The sequence below is a fragment of the Oncorhynchus tshawytscha genome, linkage group LG02 (genome assembly GCF_018296145.1).
Source record: "Oncorhynchus tshawytscha isolate Ot180627B linkage group LG02, Otsh_v2.0, whole genome shotgun sequence".
Taxonomy (NCBI): Eukaryota; Metazoa; Chordata; class Actinopteri; order Salmoniformes; family Salmonidae; genus Oncorhynchus; species Oncorhynchus tshawytscha.
In genome coordinates, this window is record NC_056430.1 from 48,425,570 (window position 1) to 48,452,684 (window position 27,115).

General features: G+C 46.0%; 1 protein-coding gene across 2 annotated transcripts in view; it reads right to left on the reverse strand.

The window, feature by feature from the left end:
- Positions 1–27,115, reverse strand: part of LOC112233724 (plexin-A1-like) — a 327,164-nt gene that overhangs the window by 18,508 nt on the left and 281,541 nt on the right. Inside the window, exons 14-22 of one of the 2 annotated variants that reach the window (XM_042300320.1) lie at positions 26,817–26,940; positions 26,544–26,680; positions 21,990–22,157; positions 15,496–15,589; positions 13,563–13,799; positions 12,009–12,152; positions 8,169–8,403; positions 4,572–4,720; positions 2,454–2,710 (exon numbers count right to left, since the gene is read on the reverse strand). In XM_042300320.1, coding sequence (XP_042156254.1) covers positions 2,454–2,710; positions 4,572–4,720; positions 8,169–8,403; positions 12,009–12,152; positions 13,563–13,799; positions 15,496–15,589; positions 21,990–22,157; positions 26,544–26,680; positions 26,817–26,940 — 1,545 coding nt within the window. The remainder of the gene's footprint in view (positions 1–2,453; positions 2,711–4,571; positions 4,721–8,168; positions 8,404–12,008; positions 12,153–13,562; positions 13,800–15,495; positions 15,590–21,989; positions 22,158–26,543; positions 26,681–26,816; positions 26,941–27,115) is intronic. The other variant, XM_042300324.1, reaches the window with a different exon arrangement.

The following is a 27,115-nucleotide window of genomic DNA, read 5'->3' on the forward strand; positions in this document are numbered from 1 at the left end:
TCTTCTGGAATGACAAAGGTTTAATGGCAACAACATAAATCAACACTTGACTGACAGAGGAACGACTGTACAAGGGTTGGAGATTTTGGAGTGAATTCTGCCTTCTTCCTCCTAGTAACAAGTGACCAACCTCCCCTCGAGCTAGTAACAGAGCAAATACACACAATTTTTCAATGGGAAAAGGTATTTAACACGGAAGTTCACTTCAAAGAGCTTAACTTAAAATTATTCCACAGAATGCTGGTAGGCTATATCCTTCAAACACCCCCCCCCCTTCTCTCAGCACACAAACAAATTAACTCAAATAACAAAACCCACATTTCTTTTTTCAAAGCAAACCCAGCAATCTTCATTAAAAACACAGCAATTAGTCTAATTCGTTAACGTCTCTTGCTAATCACCAACCTGGCTCGTAATGAGGAGCCTCCAGAAAGGTTCCCCCCTCCAGAAAGAAAGTTAAAAACACAAGTAATTAAAAGGCATTGTAATTAACGCGACTTACTACATTTAATTTGTTAACAGCAACGAGGGAAGTGTGTGTGCGTGTGCGCGCGTGTGTGTTTGCGACACGGTATGAAAGGAAGGGACTTAAGGGGGGAAAGCTTTGTTTTCTCACCCCACCCCCTCCTCTGTCCCTCCTTTTAGAATCAGTGCTGCAGTCTCCTGAATAATACATTCCCAGAGACTATGATTACTCAGAAAAGGATGAATCAAGGATTGTGTGTGTGTGTGTGTGTGTATGTGTGTGCCAGCTAGCAGGTTATCCAGGGTTGAGACTGGGAGCAGAGATTGTGAGAAGAAAAGTCAGGAAGTCTTTTTTTTTCTATCCTAGAAGTCTGTTCAGATTTGTTTGATGTGGGCAAAATGTGTTCCTTTCCCTTCGCATAGAGGAGAGGGAGATGAGAGGTAGATGGGTTGAAAGTAGAGTGGACCAGGAAAGGACATGCTTTTGGCCACTACCTGACCTAATACTTGGGGACTGGTGAACACCAACTCCTTACTAATCTGGTGTGAGTGAGTGAGTGAGTGAGTGAGTGAGTGAGTGAGTGAGTGAGTGAGTGAGTGAGTGAGTGAGTGAGTGAGTGAGTGAGTGAGCGAGTGAGTGAGCGAGTGAAAGTGTGGGCATGTGTGCGTGGATGGAAGTGTAGTATAATTCATAATGAACATGGAAAATGTTTTGGAATAGTGTCGTCTAAAACCTAAAAACACCAACACACAAAGGGAATTCTGTAGCTCAAATATGTGTGTCATCTTCATAACCAGGACAGTATATGTGCCACATTCCTCCAGCGGGGCTTTTAGCAACATCATGCCAATTTCACCGCCGCAGCAGACTGGCTCAAAGTCATCTATTTGATTCGATTTTAATTACATATCTCTCAATGGAGAGGGAAAAACGTCCCCTTTTCATGATTTCATGTTTAATTCCTGTGTCTATCATTTCTCTCTTTTTCGCTCTATCCCTTTCTTCATGTCTCTCTCTCGGTCTTACCCAACTGATTACCAGTCTCGGTCTCCCCTGGGATATTTCTCCCATTTACTCCCTTAACATTCCATTCTCTCGCTCCCCAGTGCCGTGCACTCTCTCTCTCTCTTGACCCTCCTCTACCTCCATCTTTCTCTGTCTGTAATCTCTCATTCATCCTCCCACTAGCACCCCGTCTCTCCCTCCCTCCCTCTCCTAGTCGCCTTTGTCATTCCCTCTCTTTCCATACTCCACAACCCCTTTCACACTCTCCCCATCTCACAGTCTTCCTCCCTCGCTCTGTCTCCCTGTATCTCTCTCCTTATCCCTCTTTCCCTCTCCCCCTCTCTTTCCCTCTCACCCCCCCTCTCCCCTTTTCCCTCTCTCTCTGTCTGGCTCAGTAGTCCTGTCTGCCCTGTGGCTGGCTGAGTGGCTGGGCCTCCTGTGGGAGTCAGTGGGTGTGCTCGGGGGTGTAATCCTTCCTGACAGAGACAATGCTGAGGTGGAGGAGAGGGGGAGAGAGAGGAGAGGTAGGCTACAGTTACTGTCCGTCTACAGCGGCCCTCTTTAGTCTAACACAGGTTAGAGTGGATAACTGATAACTAAGACAGCTAACTGATAACTAAAGCGGCTAAATGATAACAAAAAAAACGGTTAACCACTAAGCTATGGCAGATCAATGTGCTCTCTTTCCTTTCTACCAGGCTCACTTCTACACCTCATAGGCTACGCAGATAGGCTAGCCCAACCCACCCTAACACAGGCGGAGTGTACCGGCGAAGCAGAACCGTTGGGGGTGGTACTCACTTTCCAGGTTCTTGATGATTATATAGCAAAGCCCAACCCAACCACACCCCAACCTAAGCGGATCGCACCTTCTGAGAAGCAGCTTGGGGTAGTTCGTGCTCTCTGGGTCCTAACCCTCTCTCCCCCCACTGCTACACAGATAGACCAGCCCAACACAACACAACCCAATGGTGCACCGTACCTTCTCAACAGTAGCTTGGGGTGGTTCTTGCTCTCCAGGTTCTTGTCAATTAGGTCTGAGAGGAGCTGTTTTAACACCCCTGTGGCGTACTCCATCTCGCCCTGGAGCGCAGTCATGACCAGCGACGCCACGTTGCCGCGGTCTCTCATGGAGAAAGAGCGTTGAGCTTCTAGCGTGCGGATGAAGGTCAAGAGGAAGTGCTTCTTGGTGAGCAGCTGGCCGAACAGGGTGAGAGCCTTCTCCACATTGGCCTGAACCTATCAGAGAGAGGGGGCAGAGAGCAGTCTTTGAGGTACAAAAGACCCAATATGACAGACGCCTGGTCGCGCACACAGGCACAAACTTGCACACACACTCTCCATGAAGCTGTATGAATCAAACAACTACAACCCCCCTCCCCCAATAGAACACCAGGTTATTTTGAAAGCAGCCAGTGGTGGCTGGTTGTCTTGTAGGAAGGCGAAACCTGGTGGCGTGACGAGAAATCGGATTGGCGCACCACAGTTGAGGCTAATCGCATCTGGGATACAAATGAAAATCCGATGCTAGGCGCCAGACAGATGTGCAATACAGTTCATAGCTAGTAGATATGCTGTCTGTCACGCTCCTCACTCTCCTCACCCCTCAGAGCTGATAACGTACAATACATGCACCATCCAGAAAACGCATCTTCTTATAAGTCTATGTATGTATGCACAGTTGATGTCGGAAGTTTACATACACCTTAGCCAAATACATTTAAACTCAGTTTTTCACAATTCCTGACAAAATTCCCTGTCTTAGGTCAGTTAGGATCACCACTTTATTTTAAGAATGTGAAATGTCAGAATAATAGTAGAGAGTGATTTATTTCAGCTTGTATTTCTTTCATCACATTCCCAGTGGGTCAGAAGTTTACATACACTCAATTAGTATTTGGTAGCATTGCCTTTACATTGTTTAACTTGGGTCAAACGTTTCAGGTAGCCTTCCACAAGCTTCCCTCAACAAGTTGAGTGAATTTTGGCCCATTCCTCCTGACAGAGCTGGTGTAACTGAGTCAGGTTTGTAGGCCTCCTTGCGCACACATGCTTTTTCAGTTTCGCCCACACATTTTCTATGGGATTGAGGTCATGGCCACTCCAATACCTTGACTGTTGTTGTTCTTAAGCCATTTTGCCACAACTTTGGAAGTATGCTTGGGGTCATTGTCCATTTGGAAGACCCATTTGCGACCAAGCTTTAACTTCCTGACTGATGTCTTGAGACATTGCTTCAATATATCCACATCATTTTCCTCCCTCATGATGCCATCTATTTTGTGAAGTGCACCAGTTCCACCTGCAGCAAAGCACCCCCACAACATGATGCTGCCGACCCCGTGCTTCATGCTTGGGATGGTGTTCTTCGGCTTTCAAGCCTCCCCCTTTTTTCTCCAAACCAAACAATGATCATTATATCCAAACAGTTCTATTTTTGTTTCGTCAGACCAGACCGCTGAAATTGTGATACAGCGAGGTATAAGTGAAATGATCTGTCTGTAAACGATTGTTGGAAAAATGACTTGTGTCATGCACAAAGTAGATGTCCTAACCGACTTGCCAAAACTATAGTTTGTTAACAAGAAATATGTGGAGTGGTTGAAAAACGAGTTTTAATGACTCCAACCTAAGTGTATGTAAACTTCCGAATTCAACTGTGCGTGTATGTGTGTGTGCTCGTGATAGTATTGTAATAGGTTATATCTTGACCTGATGACGCAATGTGGCGCAGTTGAGTGATCGATACGTAACCTCTCTTGGGTGGCGAAATAATGGAATAGAATGGAAGAGTGTTACATTGAATGTGTGAGCCCTGTTTCTCAGACTCTGGACATGCTCTGGCCATCTATCAGTCTCAACGTTTCCACAGATTGTTCGAAAGGTCTCCGGGCCCGTATTCACAGTGTTCCAGAGTAGGAGTGCTGATCAAGTGCTTATTAGATCATAATAGGCCTATCAGATTCTATTAGGATCAGGAGGACCTGATCCTAGATCAGCATTGCTATGGGGTTACCATGGTTTGAGTACAAGCCCCCCCCACGAGAATTACATCACCCCTAAGAGTCCATGCATAATTGGAACCCTGGGCGTTACTGACCCGTACCTCCATCTCCTTGAGCACAGGGTGGTCCTCGATACCGGGGAAGAGGACCCTCATAGCATAGGTTCTGTAGTCTAGGAAGGGGATGCCAGCTCCGTCCAGCTCCTGGGTCAGCTCATGGATGTCTGTCTGCAGCTCCGCAAAGGCTTAGGAGAGAGAAGGGAGGGAGGAGTAGAGAGGCACAAGGACAGTTAATCTATTGTTAATGTACGTACAGAACGGCATTGACAGTTTTAACATTGGTCATGTGTTAAATATGTGTCAGTGTTGTTGTAGGATAAAAGCTAAACATTTTGGACTGATTTTACGTGAACTCGGGTAGAGTAGAGAGTACACCAAGAGCTGGAAGAAATATGGACACACCTACGCAAACACACATTTCACCTCTCTCCCTACCGCAGAGCTCCCCACGCAGCAGAGTGGCCGCATGATATATCTTAGTGTGTCCCACTGTTCATACACACTCTGCTCTCTACATGAGTGTCCTGTGACCCATTGTAGGTCCCCTCCATTTCTTTCAGTGGCATCTAAAGTCGGTGGCCATGAAGTGCTTTGAAAGGCTGGTCATGGCTCACATCAATATCATCATCATCATCCCTGAAACTCTGGACCCACTCCAATTTGCATACCGCCCCAACAGATCCACAGATAACGCATTCTCCATCGCACTCCACACTGCCCTTTCCCATCTGGACAAAAGGAACACCTATGTGAGAATGCTGTTCATTGACTACAGCTCGGTGTTCAACACCATAGTGCCCACGAAGCTCATCACTAAGCTAAGGACCCTGGGACTAAACACCTCCCTCTGCAACTGGATCCTGGACATCCTGACGGGCCGCCCCCAGGTAGTATGGGTAGTATGGGTAGGCAACAACCAACACTGGGGACAATCAGGGGGTGCATGCTTAGTCTCCTCCTGTACTCCCTGTTCACCCACAACTGCATGGGCAAGCACGACTCCAACACCATCATTAAGTTTGTTGACAACACAACAGTAGTAGGCCTGATCACCGGCAACGATGAGACAGCCTATAAGGAGGTCGTCAGAGACCTGGCAGTATGGTTTCAGGACAACATCTCCCTCAATGTGAGCAAGACAAAGGAGCTGGTTGTGGACTACAGGAAAAGGTGAGCCGAACAAGCCCCCGTTAATATTGACAGGGCTGTAGTGGAGCTGGTCGAGAGTTTCAAGTTCCTTGGTGTCCACATCACCAACAAACTATCATGGTCCGAACACACCAAGACAGTCGTGAAGAGAGCACGACAACACCTATTCCCCCTCAGGAGACTGAAAAGATTTGGCATGGATCCCCAGATCCTCAAAAAGTTATACAGCTGCACCATCGAGAGCATCCTGACCGGCTGCATCAAAGCCTGGTATGGCAACTGCTCGGCATTCAACCGTAAGGTGCTTACTGCCCAGTACATCACTGGGGCCAAGCTTCCTGCCATCCAGGATCTCTACACTAGGCGGTGTCAGAGGAAGTCCCCAAAACATTGTCAGAGAGTCCAGTCACCCAAGTCATAGAATGTTCTCTCTGCTACCGCACAGCACATGGTACCAGAGGGCCAAGTCTAGGTCCAAAAGGCTCCTGAACAGCTTCTACCTCCAAGCCATAAGACTGCGGAACACTTGGCCACCGGACTTTTTACATGGACACCACGCCCTTTGTTTTTGTCACTTCACCTCGACTAACTTGTTCCACCGCACATTGACTTGGTACCGGCACCCTCTGTATATAGCCTCGTTACTGATATTTTGTTGTGTTACTATTCATCTGATTTTGTTTAATTTGTAAATATTTTCTTAACCGGCGCTGTCGGTTAAGGGCTTGTAAGTAAGCATTTCACGGTTGTATTCGGCGCATGTGAGAACTCTGTGTGAATAACCTCTCCGTCTCTTGTCGTGTAATCTTGACTAAAGAAACCCCACAAACAAATAAGGAAATAAACAGTCTGATCGATCTCTCGCTCACATATCGTTTTTCTCTGTCCTTCTTTATCCACCTCCCTGTGACCCCCCCATCGCTCTCTATCTATCTTACCCTCTCTCTGTCCCTTGATCCATCTCTCCTTATGCCCTTTTCTCCATTTCTGTGTCCCCTCATCTCTCTCTATCCATTTCTACCTGTACCTCCCTTTCACATACCCTCCTACCCTCTATCCATCTCTCGGTTGCTTTATCACACCCTGCCTCTTGTCCCTCTATCCATTCGCACCTGTATCTCCCCCTCTCGCTATCCATCTCTCCCTTCTCTGTGGCTCTATCCATCTCTCCAGTCTCTGGGGCTCTATCCATCTCTCCCTATGCACCTTTACCTATCTCTCCCTGTCGCTCTCCATCAATCTGTGGTGACTGTGGGGGACAGACAAGGTGGTGACCCCTGGATGGACAGTGTGGCGAAGACGGCGGCCAATCTGTGTCTGTTGCCATGTGGCGCTGGGCAGAGATGGCCATTGTGATGACAGGGACCACAGCCCGGTTTCCTGCACTCTGTGTTTTTTAACTGTACAATGCATTGTTACTAAGAATGCTTCATATCACACCAGTCTTGCCAGCCTGGGTACCAGTCGGTTTAGCTGACATTACACTCAAGTCATTCTTTGGCAAATGACAGAGTATAAGGAGTGGAATGTTAGATAAACAGACCGGAACCCAGGCTACAGTCTCGCTATCTTGTGAAAATATTTAAGCATGGGATGGGCTACTTCTAGGTTCTCTAAACTGCAGAGCAGATGCTGCAGTATGATTCCCCTTATGGCGCATTCAAATCTACACATTATCCAAATCTCTCACTCTCTCTCTCACTCTCCTTATGGAATCCTAAAACCTCTCTCTACTCTCGCGCTCCCATTCTCTCCATCTATCTTTAAGGAAGCCTAAAATCAAATCTACTCTATTTCCACTCTCTCCCAAAACAGATAGACAGACAGTATCATTGGCCTCCCACCAGATCAGGAGTGTGCCAAATGAACAAATGTTAATGTGAGAGCACGCGTTGCAGACACCTCCCCCTCTCCCGCCCTCCCTTTCCTTCTCTCTCTCTCTCTCTCCCCAGCTCTTCCACCCCCTTTTCATATCTCTCTCTCTCCATCCACCATTCTCTCTCCCTCCCTCCCTTCCTAAAACAGAAAGGCCATCCAAGCAGACCTCGCATTGGGGAGGAACCCAACATCTGGCGCCGGGCGGCGGAGCCCCGATCAAAGTGTTCTTCTGGATGGGTACCAAGAGCAAGCAGCACCCCGTGGGAGGGCCATTTTGTGTGTGTGTGTGTGTGTGTGTGTGTGTGTGTGTTTTTGGATGGAGAGGAAGTACATGGATATTGAGCTTGTCCTGCTCTGCCTCTAGAACACCGCTCTCCTATTTCAATTTGTTTTGTATTCTCCTCAGGAAGACCACGATTCAGCGACTGTTCGTGTGCTGGGCTGGAACAGATGTCTGCACCACCAGTGCAGTAGCCCCTCAAGTCGCGAGAAACCTGGCCTACTTTTTGTTGATTGACAGCTGTTGCTTAGCCTCCTCGTCCTGAATAGGTCAATAAAGTTGAATTTAATTGAATTTAATGTAATTGATTGACAGGTGTGGCTTACCTTCCTTGCACTCCAGCGCCACCCGGGACTCCAGGTTGTCCATTTGGAGCTGCAGGCGTTTCAGCGTGCGGTCGGCGTCCCGCGACTTCCTCTTGTAGGCGATGAGCACGGCGATGATGACCAATAGGAGCAGGCCGCCACCCCCTCCGATGCCGATGATGGCGGGCAGGGTAAGCAGGCTGTCAGAGTAGATCTGGATGGTACCGGGGGAGTACTCAAAGCCCCCAACGCGCACCTTGGGGGGGTGAAACACACACGGTTTTAGATTCTTCATAGGACAATACCTTTAAAACACACATTTCAACACAGTCATATGGTGAATTAGATGTAATTTAGCAGAAATAGAGTGTACACACACACACACACACACACACACACACACACACACACACACAGGACTTCCAGCTCTTTGTCGCTGCTATTTCCATCTAGTTATTCATTACCTCCCAAGCCTCTCTCAGTGAGGAGCTGTTAAAGGGAAATGTCAATATTTTTCAACTTCATTTTCATCATTTCCAGCACCACCATCAACATATGTAATAAAAAAGATTGAGTGTTTCTGTTTTGTAGTAAAAAATAGAGAAAGATAAGTGTTTCCAATGACATCATCGGTGTGCATTGTGTGATGTTAACTAATTATGAATAGGCATTGCCTACTAATTGGTTTATGTCATTGGAAACACTTATCTTTATATTTTTTACTACAAAACAGAAACGCGCAAATGTTTTAAATTATAAGTTTGTGTATTTTTGTATTTTATAAAAAACATACTTTGACGTTGGGGTGGTGCTGGAGATTATAAATACGAAGTACATTTTTGAAATGTCCATTTAACAGCCGTAATTTGCACAGGCAGACCCCAACAAGCCATATAGAGTCTCTCTCACACCCCAGTGTCTGTCACACATGCTAGTGTTACGTTCCCCAGCAAGAAAACCAAAAACGTCACTCAAACAGAAGTGGGAAACTAACAGTCACTGACCAACAACCAAAACAGCTGGGGGTTTAGGAGGGGTTTTGAAAGACACTCTTGAGGGTGTCCAACAACGGGAACCTAAAAGACACACACCATGAGCCCCTCTAAATGTTCCCAAGACGAGGAAAACAAAAGACAAACCCACACCAAACAAAGACAGGAAACAAACCAAAAAGGTGGAGCAGAACTAAATATGGGAAATCAGACAAAGAAATGTTTTTCGAGATATCAAATAGGGAGCGCCAACTAAAAGGTGTTGACCCTCCACTTCTCTCAAGACAACAGGAGCACTGGGCCAGCCACTCTTAAATAGCACCTGGGCCAGTGAAACACCTTCAAACTAACAAGATGGCAACCAGCACAGGTGCAACACATGCTGACTAATGAGTCGACACCAATCGGTGCGCCCTACGTGCTGATGAGCACAAGTCCAACCTCAAAACAGAAATTGACAAACCAAAGCCTGTAACACTAGCGCTACACTACAAAGCTGGTGTATGTGTGTGACAGCGCGTGAGCATATTCCAAACCTAGTTGAATACGTTTCCTTGTCGCAACGCCCGGGCTAGAAGAAATAGTCTCACCTTCGCACAGTATGAATTACACAAGCCCTAGTTTCAACTACACTGAACAAAAATATAAAACGCAACATGTAAAGTGTTGGTCCCATGTTTCATAAGCTGAAATAGAAGATCCCAGAAATGTTCCACATGCAAAAATATTATCTCTCTCAAATGTTGTGCACAAATTTGTTTACATCCCTGTTAGTGAGCATTTCTCATTTGCCAAAATAATTCATCCACCCGAAAGGTGCGGCATATCAAGAAGCTGATTCAGCAAAAGCATTGATAATTACACACCTGCACCTTGTCCTAGGGACGATAAAAGGCCACTCAAAAATGTGTCATTTTGTCACACACCACAATGCCACCGATGCCTCAAGTTTTGAGGGAGCGTGCAATTGGCCTGCTGACTGCAGGAATGTCCACCAGAGCTTATGCCAGAGAATTTCCCTACCATAAGCCGCCTCCAACATTGTTTTACAGCATTTGGCAGGAGGTCCAACTGGCATCACAACCGCAGACCACGTGTAACCACTTACAGCCCAGGACCTCCACATCATACTTCTTCACCTGCGGTATCGTCTGAGACCAGCCACCCAGACAGCTGATGAAACTGTTGGTTTGCACAACCGAAGAATTTCTGCACAATCTTTCAAAAAACCGTCTCAGGGAAGCTCATCTGCGTGCTCGTCGTCCTCACAGGGTCATGACCTGACTGCAGTTCAGCGCCGTAACCGAATTCGCAGGTGAGCGTTTGCCCCGCTGATGGCCACTGGCACGCTGGAGAAGTGTGCTCTTCACTAATGAATCCCTCTTCCAACTGTGACGGGCAGATGGCAGACAGCGTATGGCATCATGTGGGCAAGTGGTTTGCTGATGTCAACGTTATAAACAGAGCGCCCCATGATGGCGGTGGGGTTATGGTACGGGCAGGTATAAGCTACGGACAAAGAACACAATTGCATTTTATCGATGGACAGAGATACCGTAACAAGATCCCGAGGCCCGTTGTCGTGCCGTTCATCCGCCACCACCAACCCATGTTTCGCAAGGATCTGTACACAATTCCTGGAAGCTGAAAATGTCCCAGTTCTTCCATCACCAGACATGTCACCCATTGAGTATGTTTGGGTTGCTCTGGATCGACGTGTACAACAGCGCGTTCCAGTTCCCGCCAATATCCAGCAACTTTGCACAGCCATTGAAGAGGAGTGGGACAACATCCACAGGCTACAATCAACAGCCTGATACAACTCTGTCTGAAGGAGATGTGTTGTGCTGCATAAGGCAAATCGTGGTCACACCAGATACGGACTGGTTTTCTGATCCACGTCCCTTCCTTTAAAAAAAAAGTTCTGTGACCAACAGATGCATATCTGTATTCCCAGTTTTGTGAAGTACATAGATTAGGGATTAAATTGACCGATTTCCTTATATGAACTGTAACTCAGTCAAATCTTTGAAATTGTTGCATGTTGCATTTGTATTTTTGTTCAGTGTAAAATTACTTTCAAAATCTAAGCTGCTAAGATGCAACTCCAATTCCTATCCTTGTCACAACATTGTGGTAATCAGTGCAGAAGAAAAGGAGACGAGGAGTCTAGAAAAAACATGAAGTGTACTGAGATGCACCCTTGGTAACCCTTTCAAATCAAGAACATAACGCTATAGGCCTTGAATTGTAATTTGCCGGCCGATATCGATCAAACACCACATGCAACCGAGGGACTGTAAAATATAGACATGGACCTCTTTGGCCAGACGTCATTTCTGGGCTGCATTGGATACCAATGTCTACGCAAATCCCTGCAGAAATCGTCAGCCATATTCAGAATTGAATTCATCAAGTTGCCGTGCCTATGAACACAATCAACGTTACACGCACCGGAAGCCTCAACGTGTGTGGATTTGTATGCGAACGGAAAAAAAGAACAACGCAATGGAGAGAGAGAGAGAGGTCATCCAAAAGAAGAGTAGAAGAGACTGTGAGAATAAAATGGTCCATCCTTCTGATACTCTCTCCATCTCTTCTACTCTTCCTTTGAACCGAATCCAGGCCAGGGGAAAAGAGGAAGGAATAGAGGGATGGGGGATATGGACATGACAAAAGAGGAGACCGGACTGTCATGTGATATTGAAAGAGTATAGAACAGAAAGAGGACGTAAAGAGAGAAACACCGAGACGAGCGATAAACTAGAGAGATGAAACGTGATTGCGACACAGTGCGATCCAATGACGCACAAGACGACACACAGCACAGACCAACCCAAAGTCGAAGAGGCTTCAGTAGAGTACTTACGGTGACTTTGTGTTCTCCCGTGTGGTTGGGCCACTCACAGAGCAGCTGGCTCTCTGACAGGGTGAGGACACAGGGTGTCTCTCCGATCAGGACCGTGTAGTTGAGACGAGCGTTACCAGGGGCAGCCGGGATTAGGTTCTTACCCTAGGAGAGAGACCGCGACAGACACACACCACGTTAGACACACAGCTCAGGAGAATGCATAGGAACGCATGTGCGCACACACACAACACAAACTCAACACACATGCACGTGAACACACCCTCTCACCTCGAACCGTCAGTCACGTGCATACCTATTTAATCATACATAGAAAGGGGGTGATTTCTGATGATCAAGTCCTAATTCCACAGATGCCGTAGCGAGGTCTTATTAGCTACAGGCGGTTCTTTAGTAAAGTCAAGACCCAGCGTAGGGAGACCTGGGATTCTGGTGGCGTTTAGTTGAGCCTGACGGGGGCTTTCGCGGCGTCTCATTGGCCGAGAGGGAACCAATTTAGAGAGATAAATAAACCCACGTCTCTGCCTGCCTGCCCCCCCCCCACCACCACCACTTACCCACGAGGCTTTGCAGGGAGAGGAATTAATTGCTTGGAAAATCTGATGCACATCTAATTTATCCACAATTATTTAATATGATGCCAGTTTAATGTGGGCCCCCCCCCTCCGGCTTCTCAGAGAAGCGGAAGACGCAGCAATCAAAGGATTGTAAGGGTTCATTATGGAATCTTTATTTAAACTGTGAGGGTCACAGTTTTCTCAACTTCCCAGCTCGTTTCTGATTGGCTATAAGGAAAATAAAGCTGATTTCATATAAAATATCCATGATATACAGTACCAAGGTGGAGGTTTTTTTCTTCTCCAGAGGAATGGCTTTGAAGTTCAAGGAGAGAGGGGAGATGACAAAATAAGCGAGTCAGTATATAAGCGCAAGAGGGATTCAAAGGCTCTGGTATAAAGTTACCATTTGGCTGTGAACTCGCTCTGACGTTATCTGACGGGGGAACAGGTGCAAGTGGCACATCTGCGTTGTATTTGGATGATACTTTTCAAAGGGCTCTCGGCCTATGACAGCAGGGGACGGCACAGGTAGCGCCTTTTAAGGTGATGTCGGATCTCAAAGCGTTCTTTTGAAAAGGCAATAGCTCAAAGGGTGGTAGGGAACAAATGAATAGGACAACCATTTCTGATGGAAGGTTTTAAGAGAAAGAGGGCAATTAAAATTGACATCAATGTCATTTCATAAATATGTTGGATGCAGCTGCGAAGTTTTAACTCTTTTCTAACCTGAGTCGGTTGGGTGAGATTGAAGTCTACAATTTGACGGTTACAATTGAACCTGGAGGCCTTCATACGGTGTAATTTCTCCTCCCTGGGAGAGATTTAAAAAAATATTTTTTAAAGCTCCTCCAAACTTGGCCCCACGCTGCACACAATAACACTCCTCCACACTGGTAGCTTCCTCAGAATCCCCCAACTCCACTCTAGGACCCCCCCCAACCACAATCCTGGACGTTCCTCCCCCACCCTGGTCTCCAGTCTCCATCAGTCTCACCTTGAGGATGAGTGGGGAACTGGGTTTGAGCTCCAGCAGGCCCGTGGGACTAAGCGGCTCTATCACAGGATCCGGGTAGAAGCTGAACGTCTCGTTGACAACCAGTGTGGCGCGCACGTCGTCCATAATGAAGCCGATCTCGTCGGGACCGCTGCCCGTCTCTGAGAAGCCCTTCTCCGAGACGGCCACAGAGGGCGCCAGACACACCATCACTGTGTTGTTAAGCACTGTGCAGTTCTGAAGGAGAGAGAGGATGGATAAGTTCATTACGTAAATACGATTACATTTAAATGTTAGCTTCCATAATATAAATACAAATTGCTAACAAAATGTAGGAAAAAACACACACAAAAAAAGGGAATGGTGGATGAATCACAGTACACTGACATTTAGCCCCCCCCCCCCAAAAAAAGATAACTAATGTAAAAAAAAATATGTCAACAAAAACACATGACAAAACAACATCTGAGTAAAATCAGCGCTGAGAGAGGACAGTGGATAGGTTCATAGCTTCCACAATCTAAACAAGAACGTAAACAAAAACAAAGAACCAAAAAAGCCAAAATCATCTCCTGCTGTTCGCCCCTGTGGGCTAAACATTCTCCGCTCCCATTAATGCAGAGCGACTGAGACAGTAAGGGCATATACAAGGGTTAGACTGACGCTAACAAACAATCCTAAACACACGCTTTGGAAACGTTTGAGTCGCCTCACCACTCTACTTTTCCACAACACGCCACCCAGTCCCCCTCTGGCATGCCAAGTTATCACAGTGCATTAGCTAGCAGGGTCTGAAATTGCACGGGGCAGACGGATAAAAATGGTGACACGGAAGAGGGAAAAAGCAGACAGAGAGACAGAGAGAGAGACAGAGAGAGAGACAGAGAGAGAGAGAGACAGAGAGAGACAGAGAGAGAGAGAGAGAGAGAGACAGAGAGAGACAGAGAGAGACAGAGAGAGACAGAGAGAGACAGAGAGAGACAGAGAGAGACAGAGAGAGACAGAGAGAGACAGAGAGAGAGAGAGACAGAGAGAGAGAGAGACAGAGAGAGAGAGACAGAGAGAGAGAGACAGAGAGAGAGAGACAGAGAGAGAGAGACAGAGAGAGAGAGACAGAGAGAGAGAGACAGAGACAGAGAGACAGAGAGACAGAGAGACAGAGAGAGAGACAGAGAGAGAGAGAGAGAGAGAGACAGAGACAGAGAGAGACAGAGAGAGACAGAGAGAGAGAGAGACAGAGAGAGAGAGAGAGAGAGAGAGAGAGAGACAGAGAGAGAGAGAGAGAGAGAGAGAGAGAGAGAGAGAGAGAGACATAAAGAGACAGAGAGAGACATAGAGAGAGAGACAGAGAGAGAGAGAGAGAGAGAGACACAGGAATGGAGAGGGCAGACTGAAAGAGAAAAGGTTAACCTAGCCCTGTGGTGCTGGGTGAAGGAAGGATGGAGGGATTTGCCAGACAGCCCAGGTTTATTGCTGGTTGACATTTCAAAAAGGTTAACCTGTTAAATGGAGATTCACCACCAAAAAAACACACCCATAAATAGGCCCGGGGCTGGTTGATCACCGGGTCAGGTGTGTGTGTGTGTGTGTGTGTGTGTGTGTGTGTGTGTGTGTGTGTGTGTGTGCGCACATGTTTAACTATACTCACGCACTATACCGGAAGTCCCAACAAGAATAGTAAACAAACACTCATTTGACCAACTGGGGACATTGTTAGTCCCCACAAGGTCAAATGCTATTTCTAGGGGGTTTAGGGTTAGAATTAGTGTTAGATTAAGGGTCAGGGTTAGCGTTAAGGTTAGGTTAGGTTTTAGAGATAAAGTTAGGCAATGTAGGATTTTGAATGGGACTGAATTGTGTGTTCTCACTAGGTTAGTTATACTTGACGGTGCGTGTGTGCAGTATGTATGCGTGTTGGGTCAGTAGTACTCACGTTGACAGATTGGGCTTTCCCGTACTTGGCTCTCATCTTCGGCTCTTTGATGGTAGCCAGGTTGGTGCCAGTGATGGTCAACAGAGTCCCGCCACTGAAAATGAGGAAACCATCAACAACAAAACCCATAACAGCACATACACACTTATACACTACAATAACAAAGCAATAATCACATTCACTGTTCGATCGCATCAAAATATTGAATAAGGGCACTTCGTGTTTTTTCTAATATTACAGAAGGCAGAGGGTGAGTCCAAAATGGGCCCAAGGGATCCGGTCTAAACTTGTGCACTATATAGTGCAGGGGCACTCGAGTACTATTTGAGAAGGTCCGGTCGCACAAATTTCCTAGGTGGCAAAGGTCTGGATGGATGTTGTCATTTATCGGCGTAGTAACAAACCCCCACCTCACAACCCCAAACTGTTCACACCCCTCTTGATGGAGAGTAAATATTAAAGCTAATTTCCTGCAATTCTGCGAATTCTTCCATGCCTTATGCATGTTTATATGATAACAGGGGTCAAAGCCTGAGCATTTGTGTTTTTATTATTATTTTTCCCGGGACCCGAGGCCCGGATTGACCCCGTTCTGGGCCCGCATCGTTGTCCGCGAGCTTCGAACGGGGGATATAGGGAATAAGGTGCCATTTGGGATGCAGACAAAGAATTTGGGAGAGGGACACCAATTACCCCTGAAACCTCCATCCACTGTAACACGCAATTTTTCAAACTAATATCTTGCAGTTATACCCAGTGATATCTTCCCTGATATCTTGCAAAAAAGGCCATAACAAGCATACCATGGCTGAAAGGCCTCTGGTAAAAAAGTAGTGCTTTATGAAGGGAATAGGGTCCCATTTGGGACGCAGTGGCCATATCTTCCAGAGAACCACATCTTCCAGAGAACCACATCTTCCAGAGAACCACATCTTCCAGAGAACCACGTGGTTGCCTGATACATCACATTTTTGTCAAAGTGAAAAAGGCCACCCAGTTCTGGCATTAGTGTTAATGAGTCCTCGACACTGTAGAGTACGTGAGCCATTTCACGCACTCCATCAGAGGTAATGATGGCAACGCTAACGCACTTGCATATTAAAAGCTTGTTTAAACTCGAATAGCTTCAGGGAAGGGACCAAAATACTAGATTATTACCTCAATGAACTTGCCCGGCTACCCAGACTCCTTGCTCCGGCCAAACGCTAAGCTATTGCCCATGGCCATTCGCTGCAATGAGTCTGGATCTGAGTACCTCCCTGACCCTTCGCCGAACGCGAACACATCCGGGGCCGTCTAATTGGTCCAGAAACCGATTAGTTGGGCCAGAGCCAGAACACACGTGGGTAAAGTGGCAGTTTGTCATCGGCTTTGATACTCTGATTGGTTTAGAGACGATCTAATCGCTGATGACTTTTTAAATTAATTTTTTACAATACCACTCGTCACAAACAACTTCAATGAGGGCAGTCTCAGACTAAAGTATGTAGTGAACGACAGAGCAGCGGAATAATTTAATGTGAGTTGTTAGGTTATCAATGAACCACCTCCAAATGCCCAAAATGATATTGTCCATTTCAGGTACTGGAGAGGTACTGGACGTGCAGGCTTTTGTTTCAGCCCAGCACTAAGACACCCGATTTAATCGTCGTCTGTGTGAAGATGGCAGATATTCCCCAGTGTGTGTGTTAAATGTTTCTGTCGAAGGGCCCTGTTTTTCACTCATAATTCATATCCTGCCATAGTTAACATGGTTTTTTCCCCCACCATTTCCCCTGCAGCAGTTAAGTGTGTTAAAGAAATGTGTTTAGAATCAGGATTTGCTAATTGTGTATGGTAAGCCCCTCCCACCAATTTGAGTTGATTGAATACAGGTGCATGTGTGTTTGCGGGAGAGAGGCAGTTGGGGTGGAAAGCAAGGTTAGAGGAGAGCAGGTTGGCTAGATTTTATGCTCTTTACTTTTTAATCCTTGTTTTAGCCTTTTGGTTCATGTCCGGGCTTTAACCGTTGTATTTATCCATTTAGTCAAATAAATTCTCCATTGAGGTAAAACAGGGCAATGTTATGAACACAACCTTCAGTAACCTCCAACTGTTTGTTCACTTTGTTCAAATGTTGAAATCACTACCCGCTATTCAAAGTGCTCTCAACAAATTAAGGGAATCGTTCAAACATTGGCACATTCTAAGATCTGATGACAATATGTGTTTTCGGGCCCTCTCCTTGGTCGTATTCTCGCGGTGCAGAAATCTCAGAGATCAATTGGTAAAACTCTGATTTACCACTCCGACATAACCTGCACAACGTCTATTTGTGCCTCTACCGGATGGAAACTGCAAGTGTAACGGCTGCGCTCAATGCAGTGGCACTTATAAATGTACACCCCCAAACAGGGAAACTGGAGCCATCACTTGCTCCACTAAAGGCAGTTATTTATCTTATAAAACTTGTCCTTGTGGTAAAAATGATGTTGGCAAAAGGAAGCGGGAATTCCGGGAAGCACGAATCTCGGAGCACCGTTAGTACATTAGGGGAAAAAAACTTGACGCTTCCTGTTGCGGACCACCACCCCTAAGTTATATCGACATTGAACACGTCACCCTCCCTAGGAGAGGGGATGACCTTGACAATTTGTTCACATCTTTCATTTAAAGACCCTCGGTCTCAACATAGACTCTGATGCCATTCTTGTGATTATTGTGACATTGCTCTTCATTGTAAATGTTTGTAGGCCCATGTAGCCATATTGTTGCTTTGCTATCCACTTATGTTTCTGTATGATCTATTTATATCTGAAAATGAACCAATGATATCAAGCCATACCCGGCCATGATTACAGACACCTGTGTGTGTCCTTTGACACTATATAAACTAGTGACCCGCAGTGTTTGTCATTATACCCCAGTCCACCTAGTCGTGCTGCTGCTCCAGTTTCAACTGTTCTGCCTGTGGCTATGGAACCCTGACCTGTTCACCAGACGTGCTACCTTGTCCCCGACCTGCTGTTTTCAACTCTCTCTCTCTCTACCGCACCTGCTGTCTCTAACTCTGAATGCTCGACTATGAAAATCCAACTGACATTTACTCCTGGGGGTGCTGACCTGTTGCACCCTCGACAACCACTGTGATTATTATTATTTGACCCAGCTGGTCATCTATGAACATCTTGGCCATGTACTGTTATAATCTCAACCCCGGCACAGCCAGAAGAGAGGACTGGCCACCCCTCAAAGCCTGGTTCCTGTCTACGTTTCTTCCTATGTTCCTGCCTTTCTAGGTATATTTTCCCTGGCCACTGTGCTTCTACATCAGCATTGCTTGCTGTTTTTGGGGTTTTAGGCTGGGCTTAACGAATACATTTGATTGATTGAAGACAGCTTGTCTGTCGAAACGTCGGGTGATTAAATTATTGCATCGGAGAGTCTGCGGCTCTCCTCTTTTTCAAGACATCAAGTGGCCTACCTTATTCCTCACAATGAACGAGTTGCCAATTCCTCACATATTTGTTTTATGCTTATTGCACATTTATAAAACAGTCTAGACAGCTAGAATAGTCATCTTTATTTGACTAAAATGCTACTAGCAAGACGTGGTACCCTAATGCGCGTGAGCGACAAACTGAGCATTTTCCAGAATCAGTGTTCATTGGTACATCCGTTTTAGTAGTTTCTGCTCTGCCCGAAATTTGAGTTCAAACATAAACCGCGTATGGTTCGAAAGGTTATCTTCTCCTCTATTATAGTCAAATAATGTCTCCATGCATTTTGGTATGCATATGAGCGATTCTGTTGGACCAAACCTCAAATTACGAGTATAAACCGTTTGTCAGAGAGGAAGAAGTGATCTCTCACCTTTGTTGTTTTAAGTGGTAGGGAGAGGGACTTGGGAGAAAGAGGAGCGCTCTTGCCAAAATCTGTCCAAAATAAGCCCAATGCATTTCTATGCACTTATTTTGAACCTAAGCTTGTCATCTCTGGGACAATGACTCCCATTGTTAAGGCAGAACCATGAGCATCTCATCATTATATACAGATCTCTGGTGTAAATGGGAAGGTGCACAGCACAGAAGAAGCGAACGAGACAAAGACAACATATGAGAACAAGCGGACATAAACGCTCGTAAAAAAGAAAAGAAAAAAAGAAAACTTGATTCTGTGAAACAGGCATTTAGAATATTGCATTCATTCCATATCGCCCAGCCCTGACCCAGACTGTGGAATTGCTGGCTCTCTGAACTTTTCACCATTTGACTTTTTCAATTCACCTGACAATTACCCATAAGGACAAGGGTAACATGGGCAAGAGCCACGTCCCCACCAGACACCCCCCTCTCAACCACAGGAGAGCTGACCTCCCTAAACCAGAGTGACATGACGCAATGTGACAAGTTTGAGTCAGTAAGCATGCAAGCCAACCTACCCGAGGCCCACCTGCTCGTCTGTGTAAAGACACTAAAGCAAATACTTGTTACAGACAAAGGGGTCGATGGAACACCACTCAAGAGGCTGCAAGATGGTGTGGGGTAACCAAGAGTGGCACTTGGTAGGAGTTGACTTCTATTGATTGCAACGTGTACTGATTCCAGGTGACGTTGTGAAACCCATTCCTATGTGACATCTCCGCTGTGCTGTTTAGTCACTGCGAGTTTAGCACAGGGAGACTGTCAGTGTGCCAGCACAAGCTGAAAAGTAACAAGTGAGTTGTGTCGACCCTCGGTATGTTTAACCAACGTCTTGTGGTGAGAACGTGTGTCGGAAACCACCTTTGTTGTTTTTTGCGGGCGTGTGAAAAAGGTTGCCGTAGAGGATGCGGCAACAAATTTGCTTTTGCGAGGTACACACGTCATGATTGGCCGGGAGGAGAAACAGCCAATCCTCCGGGAGCGGTGAGAAAAACACCAAATAACGAGCGAGCCAGTGAGGTCACGTTCCCTCCTGAGGCTAACGCCAGTGACGCTAACACCTTTTCATCCTCCTTTCTACATCTCCACTCCTTCCTTTCACACCTCCGTTCCAAATGAGACCGCTCGCCTCCTCGCACCTCGGTCGTGTGTCGAGTCTGCCGACCGTCTCTCCGGCCCCTACGGAGATTTTAAAAACGCTTCGCCTATTTTCACCTCTACTTTCCCCTCGTGATGTCTCCGTAGTGGTTTGTCCCGTTCCCCCTAGCGACTGGCGGACATTTTTCAGTCTGACGGCATCATGTCTGTTTGGGTGCCCTTGAAATGCACCTGCAAATCATCCCGGTGGCTGAATGGAAGCACTTAAACACTTTGTGCATACTTCTCCATGGTCGCCATTTTAGGTTTATCAATTAGTTGCTCATTGTTTCCTCACCTGGATCCACTCTCCATTGAACTTGCTTTTCAATCTTCTATGGGTCCTTATAAGAGACTATAAATGCATATTAAAAGGGGCACTTGACCACTTTAAAAAATACAAAATCACATATCTACTATGTCCAGCAGCACCCTACCAGCTTCTAAATGTGTGAAAATTGAAATGTTCTACATGAAGTCAAATATATATGCAAGGAAAAGGACTTCTTATGATGACATCGGGGGTCACTTTAAAAATAATTGAGTGTCGAGTTGAAAAGTGTTGAAATGTCCCTTACAATAAATACCATGTAATGTCTTTATAATGCATTACAAGACAGGTGACCTATAGAAGGTGTTCCAGAAAGACATTACTTCAGTCAACCAGACTGTTTGAGTTGATAGAAGGCCACGTTACTATTTAGGGAGCATCAAGTGTGCTATCTGCTTGCCTGCCTGAGCAATGAGCATCAACTCAGTTTTTCTAGGTCATTCTTTCAAGCCCGTTTTGCACTGGAATCCACTTCCTGCTCTGTACACAGCTTGTGTTTGTTCATAAATATTCCTGTGGCAAACTGGCTCACTACATTGTCTCATTTGAATAAGTCAGACAATATTCATACAGTCTTTGCGTCGACTGCAACACAAGCTACCAGCGGCTTTCGAGGCCCTTTTCTACCAAGATTTGCTGTTGTACCCGTTTTCAGGGGGAAAATAAGTGTGGTAAAAAATACCAGCGCCTGCGTGTTTGATGTCACTCGATACTGTGTGTGAAACTGAAGTGTGCCTACAGCATACTTGGCTCAGTGCTAAGACTAATGCCCAATCCCAAATCAACCCCTACCCGCTGTGCACTTGTGGAGAATCTGAGACGACTGGATAGGTCTAAGCAATATAGTTGCAAGAGGGCGCTAGTGCCACATTTCTTGCCGTACACCTATCCAATCCTCTCAGATCTCCAAATATAACTAAAATAAAACTGTCCATCAAAAGATCTAAAGCAAAAAAACAAAGACTAGTTCCAAACAGTTTTAGACCAGGGCCTGTGTCCACTGAGTAGGAGTGCTGATCTAGGATCAGCGTTGCATCTAAGATCATAATGATTATAAAGACAGATCCTAGACCAGCACTTGTCGTCTCAGATGCTTTGTCAATACAGGCCCAGTTCCCACTCACCTTGCAATAGTCCAGTCAGGTTCTATCTTGAGGATGGTGGGGTCCTCGGTGTAGTTGAACTTGACCTCTGGGTTCCTGAGCTCGGCTGAGTTGATGTCCACCATGACGGGGGTACCACCGGGAGTCAGACCCGCCGGCGTCACACACACTATCTCCCTGGCACTCCGCCTGGAAGGGCAGAGGGAGTGTGTTACATGAAGGAACATAGGCCGTCATTGTAAATAACAATGTGTTATTCACCGACTTGCCTAGTTAAATAAAGGTTCAAATAAATAAATAAAAACAATGGACAATAAAGTATCGTATAGTATGTCACCGGGTGATGTGTGTATTTGACATGAAGGGAAGAGTATGTCACACACACACACACACGCACACACACGCACACACACTGCAGAGAGCCCCAGTGCTTTCAGCTTTTCAGACGGGGGTTTCGTCAGACAGACTTTCACAGAGCTCTGGCTTCAAAGACCTCTCTCTACTCTCTCTCTCCCTGACTGATCTGGAGTGGCAGAGGCCCAGAGAATGCCGGTCATCCCTAGATGATGCAACCCTCTCAGACACCTAGCCAGCTGTGCTGTATTACGAAAGTTTTGCGGTTCGGGTTAGTTGGACAAACTTTGCACTCGACTTCCATCTCCTCTGATGAAATGTTTTAGTGTTGGCAAAGCAGACAGCAGAAGCCTGCCGTGTTTGAACATCTGCATAATGTGAGTGTTCCTGTGAGTGTGCATATTAGGATGCATGTATGTGTGTGTGTGTATGTGTGTGTGTGTGTGTGTGTGTGTGTGTGTGTGTGTGTGTATTTGTTTGCAAGATTCTGTAGAATGCATGTGAAATCGATGCACATGTATGGCGCGTGTGCGTACACATGGTGTGTGCATGCGTGTGTGTGATGAGTGCACACACTTAACTACCCTACACAACGACTATTTCATACACAAATCCCATCTGTTATGGACAAGAAATTGAGAGGAGAGAGAGAGGGAGAGGAAAGAGGGAAAAAAATACTAGAGAGACGACAGCAGCTGAGGGGGAACTAAGTGGAAGGGAAAATAAGCAAGGATGCTTTTCCGCGAGCACATCCCTGCTGTCTCGTAAGAAGCAATTTAAAACGCCCCGTCTTCCAGGGCTCCGCTGAAAGGTGTACAGGGGGAAGAAGGGAAGGAAAAAAGAAAAAAGTAAAGCGCTTTTTCCCGTATTCCGCTTGCACCACCACGTTGCCCGGGCAACTGCATCCACAACACTCGCCGGCAACACCCGCGGTATGCCGTACATATTTTGACAAGGTTGTTGTCAGCCGGTTCAAAAGAATGGGAAAAGAGAGTGAGAGAGAGAGAAAGAAAGAGAGAGAGAGAGAAGGGGAAGAAATTGGTTTCAGAGGGAGATAAGTGGCTGAATGACTCGGGGTAAATAGGCATTGATTAAAGCGGCCACGTTGAACTTGGAGATGAAAGGCAAAATGTTTGGACGTGACGCGAGAAAAAGGGGAAAACGCTTTCCAAGTCCATTACTTTAGAGACATAGAATGTTGCTCAGCTAGAGTGGGACTGAAAGAACAATGCTTTGAATTGTGCTGTGCGAGGTTTGCATCTCAATAGTCTAGAGTGGCTTCCTCTCCTCGCCTTCATCTGCACTGCTACAAACTAGACAAGGTGGCATCAAACCGCCGGTGGGAATCCATCACCTTGAATTCACCTATCCTGTGTTTTCTGATCAACGCAGATGAAGGCGAGGAGAGATGAAGGGACTTTCAGACTATTGAGATGAGCCCCATGTGACTGGACCAAAACAGCTCAAAATGTAGCCCATCATACAGTATATTATCGACATTGCCATCAATTTAGATCGTACTATTTTTGGTAATTCCAATACTATATCAAAGACAGCAGCTTTCTTTCCAGAGCCAGTCAATGTTTTAGCTCAACATGTTTCCCCGATATCAACAGATGACATTGCTGCATGCATATATGCCTCTTGTACAAACCATGTCACATACGGCTGTCTATATACCACCCACCAATCATGTTGATAGTGCCTTGTGCGCAATTACGTCTAAAGCTAATTGGTCCGGAAAACTACAGTCTGCGTTGCAAGATAAATGCATGGGTATATCCTGGATCTTTTACTACGGTGAGGAACGTTTGTCTTCTCCCATGTTCTCCTCTGATTCAGTTCTCTTTTCTACATTTCAGAGAAATTCCCAAACCCTCTTCTTTGAGAGGTCTTAACAAGGCACTCGTTCTTCTGTGAGGTGTTCCCGCCATCTGCTAACACATGTTCATTTGAGGCTTTAGATGAGTGCACGGTACGCTGTGAGTTCGCTGTGTGTGTGTGTGTGTGTGTGTGTGTGTGTGTGTGTGTGTGTGTGTGTGTGTGTGTGTGTGTGTGTGTGTGTGTGTGTGTGTGTGTGTGTGTGTGTGTGTGTGTGTGTGTGTGTGTGTGTATATATATATATATATATATATACACACACACACACACAGTACCAGTCAAAAGTTGACACCTACTCATTCCAGGGTTTTTCTTTACTTTGACTATTTTCTACATTGTAGAATAATAGTGAAGACATCAAAACTATGAAATAATAACATATGCAATCATGTAGTAAACAAAAAAAAGTGTTTAAACAAATCAAAATAGATTTTATATTTCAGATTCTTTGAAGTAGCCACCCTTTGCCTTGATGACAGCTTTGCACACTCTTGGTATTCTCTCAACCAGCTTCGTGAGGTAGTCACCTGGAATGAATTTCAATTAACAGGTGTGCCTTGTTAAAAGTTTATTTGTGCCATTTTTTTCCTTCTTAATGCATTTGAGCCTGTCAGTTGTGTTGTGTCAAGGTAGGGGTGGTATACAGAAGATAGCCCTATTTGGTATAAGACCAAGTCCATATTATGGCAAGAACAGCTCAAATAAGCAAAGAGAAACGACAGTCCATCATTTTAAGACATGAAGGTAAGTCAACACGAAAAACTTCAAAAACTTTGAAAGTGTCTTCAAGTGTAGTCGCAAAAACCATCAAGCGCTATGATTACTGGCTTTCATGAGGACCGCCACAGGAATGGAAGACCCAGAGTTACCTCTGCTGCAGAGGAGGTTCATTAGTTACCAGCCTCGGAAATTGCAGGCCAAATAAATGCTTCACAGAGTTTCGTGTAACAGACACGTCTCAACATCAACTGTTCAGAGGAGACTGCGTGAATCATGCCTTCATGGTCGAATTGCTGCAAAGAAACCACTACCAAAGAACACCAATAAGAAGAAGAGACTTGCTTGGGTCAAGAAACACGAGCAATGGACATTAGACCGGTGGAAATGTGTCCTTTTGGTCTGATGAGTCCAAATTTGAGATTTTTGGTTCTAACCCGCCGCGTGTTTGTGAAACACAGAGTAGATGAACAGATTATCTCTGCATGTGTGGTTCCCACCGTGAAGCATGGAGGAGGTGTGGGGATGCTTTTCTGGTGACACTGTCAGTGATTTATTTAGAATTCAAGGCACACATAACCAGCATGGCTACCACAGCATTCTGCAGCGAATCGCGATCCAATCTGGCTATTATCTGTTTTTTTAACAGGACAATGACCCAACACACCTCCAGGCTGTGTAAGGGCTATTTGACCAAGAATGAGAGTGACGGAGTGCTGCATCAGATGACCTGGCCTCAGCAATTACCCGATCTCAACCCAATCGAGATGGTTTGGGATGAGTTGGACTGCAGAGTGAAGGAAAAGCCGCCGACAAGTGCTCAGCATATGTGGGAACTCCTTCAAGACGGTTGGAAAAGCACTGCCAAAAGAGAATGACAAGAGAGTGCAAAGCGGTCTATTTTGCAGAATCTAAAATCTAAAACAATATTTGATGCCTTCACTATTATTCTACAATGTAGAAAATTGTGAAAAGAAAGAAAAACCCTACAATGTGTGTCCAAACATTTGACTGGTACTGTGCGTGCGAGTTAGAGCGCGTGTTTCATCATGAAAGACTATGGAGACAGAGAGCACCTGCTACCGGAGAACAGAACATCTCCGTGTCCTGCCTTTTCACCTTTCTAGCTTCTCTGGTAGAGTGTCGGAAAACTTACCCAGCCCGTAACCTATAGCCCAAAAGGGAAACGTGACTCACGTAGAGCATTTTTCAACCCTAACTCCCAGATCATTTGTCGTCACTGGAAAGCAAATAAGTAAAAATCCAGACACACAGAGGTCGGTCATCCCCGTAAACAGAGAACGTCATTCCCAACACAAACGGTGGGCAGTCATTCCCAAAAACAAATGAAGTCATGCCCGTAACAAGCCATTCCCAACACAAACGGTGGGCAGTCATTCCCAAAAACAAATGAAGTCATGCCCGTAACAAGCCATTCCCAACACAAACGGTGGGCAGTCATTCCCAAAAACAAATGAAGTCATGCCCGTAAACAAGCCATTTCCTTCACAAATGGTGGGCGGTCATTCGCATCCAAAAATTCTGGTTCTTCCTTGCCATAACATCAAAACAATGCAGCCTTAAACACAATAGTCATTGTTCCAGGGTTGTCAGAGAGCTCACCTCTCGAAGCGACAGGGGTGTAGGCCGATCTTGACCGCCACAGCGCTGCCGGCATTGAGGTGGCTCCCCTCGATGGTGATGCGGGTGCCCCCCGAGAGGGGGCCTTTGGAGGGCTGCACACGCGTGAAGTAGGGAGACTGGGGAAGAGGAATATATCAACACGTGTCAGGAATTCATTTGTTCTGGGATCCACTGTTTGTTTGTTTTCTCCCAATGATGAAAGGATACAACATTACAGAAGGACAATTGAGCACAGGCATGATTGGGGCTTACCACAAAAGTGAAGGCCTTGGGTGAGATGGCTTTGTAGTCAGCGTGTGTGCAGTCCCTCACACACACTTCCACATGAGCCTCTTGCACTCGGTAGCCTGTCGCGTCAGCCAGCTTACACACAATCCTGAGAGAGCGAGAGAGAGAGAAAGTTGGTGAGTGACACTACAAATATGATCATCATAACCATTGACCTATCCACAGCGTTAGTCCAAGGGTAACCATGCCACAGAGCATAGCAACGGCCTTGCCCATATCCATAGCCGGGATACAGTGTGTGATGGTGATGACATCCACTTGTA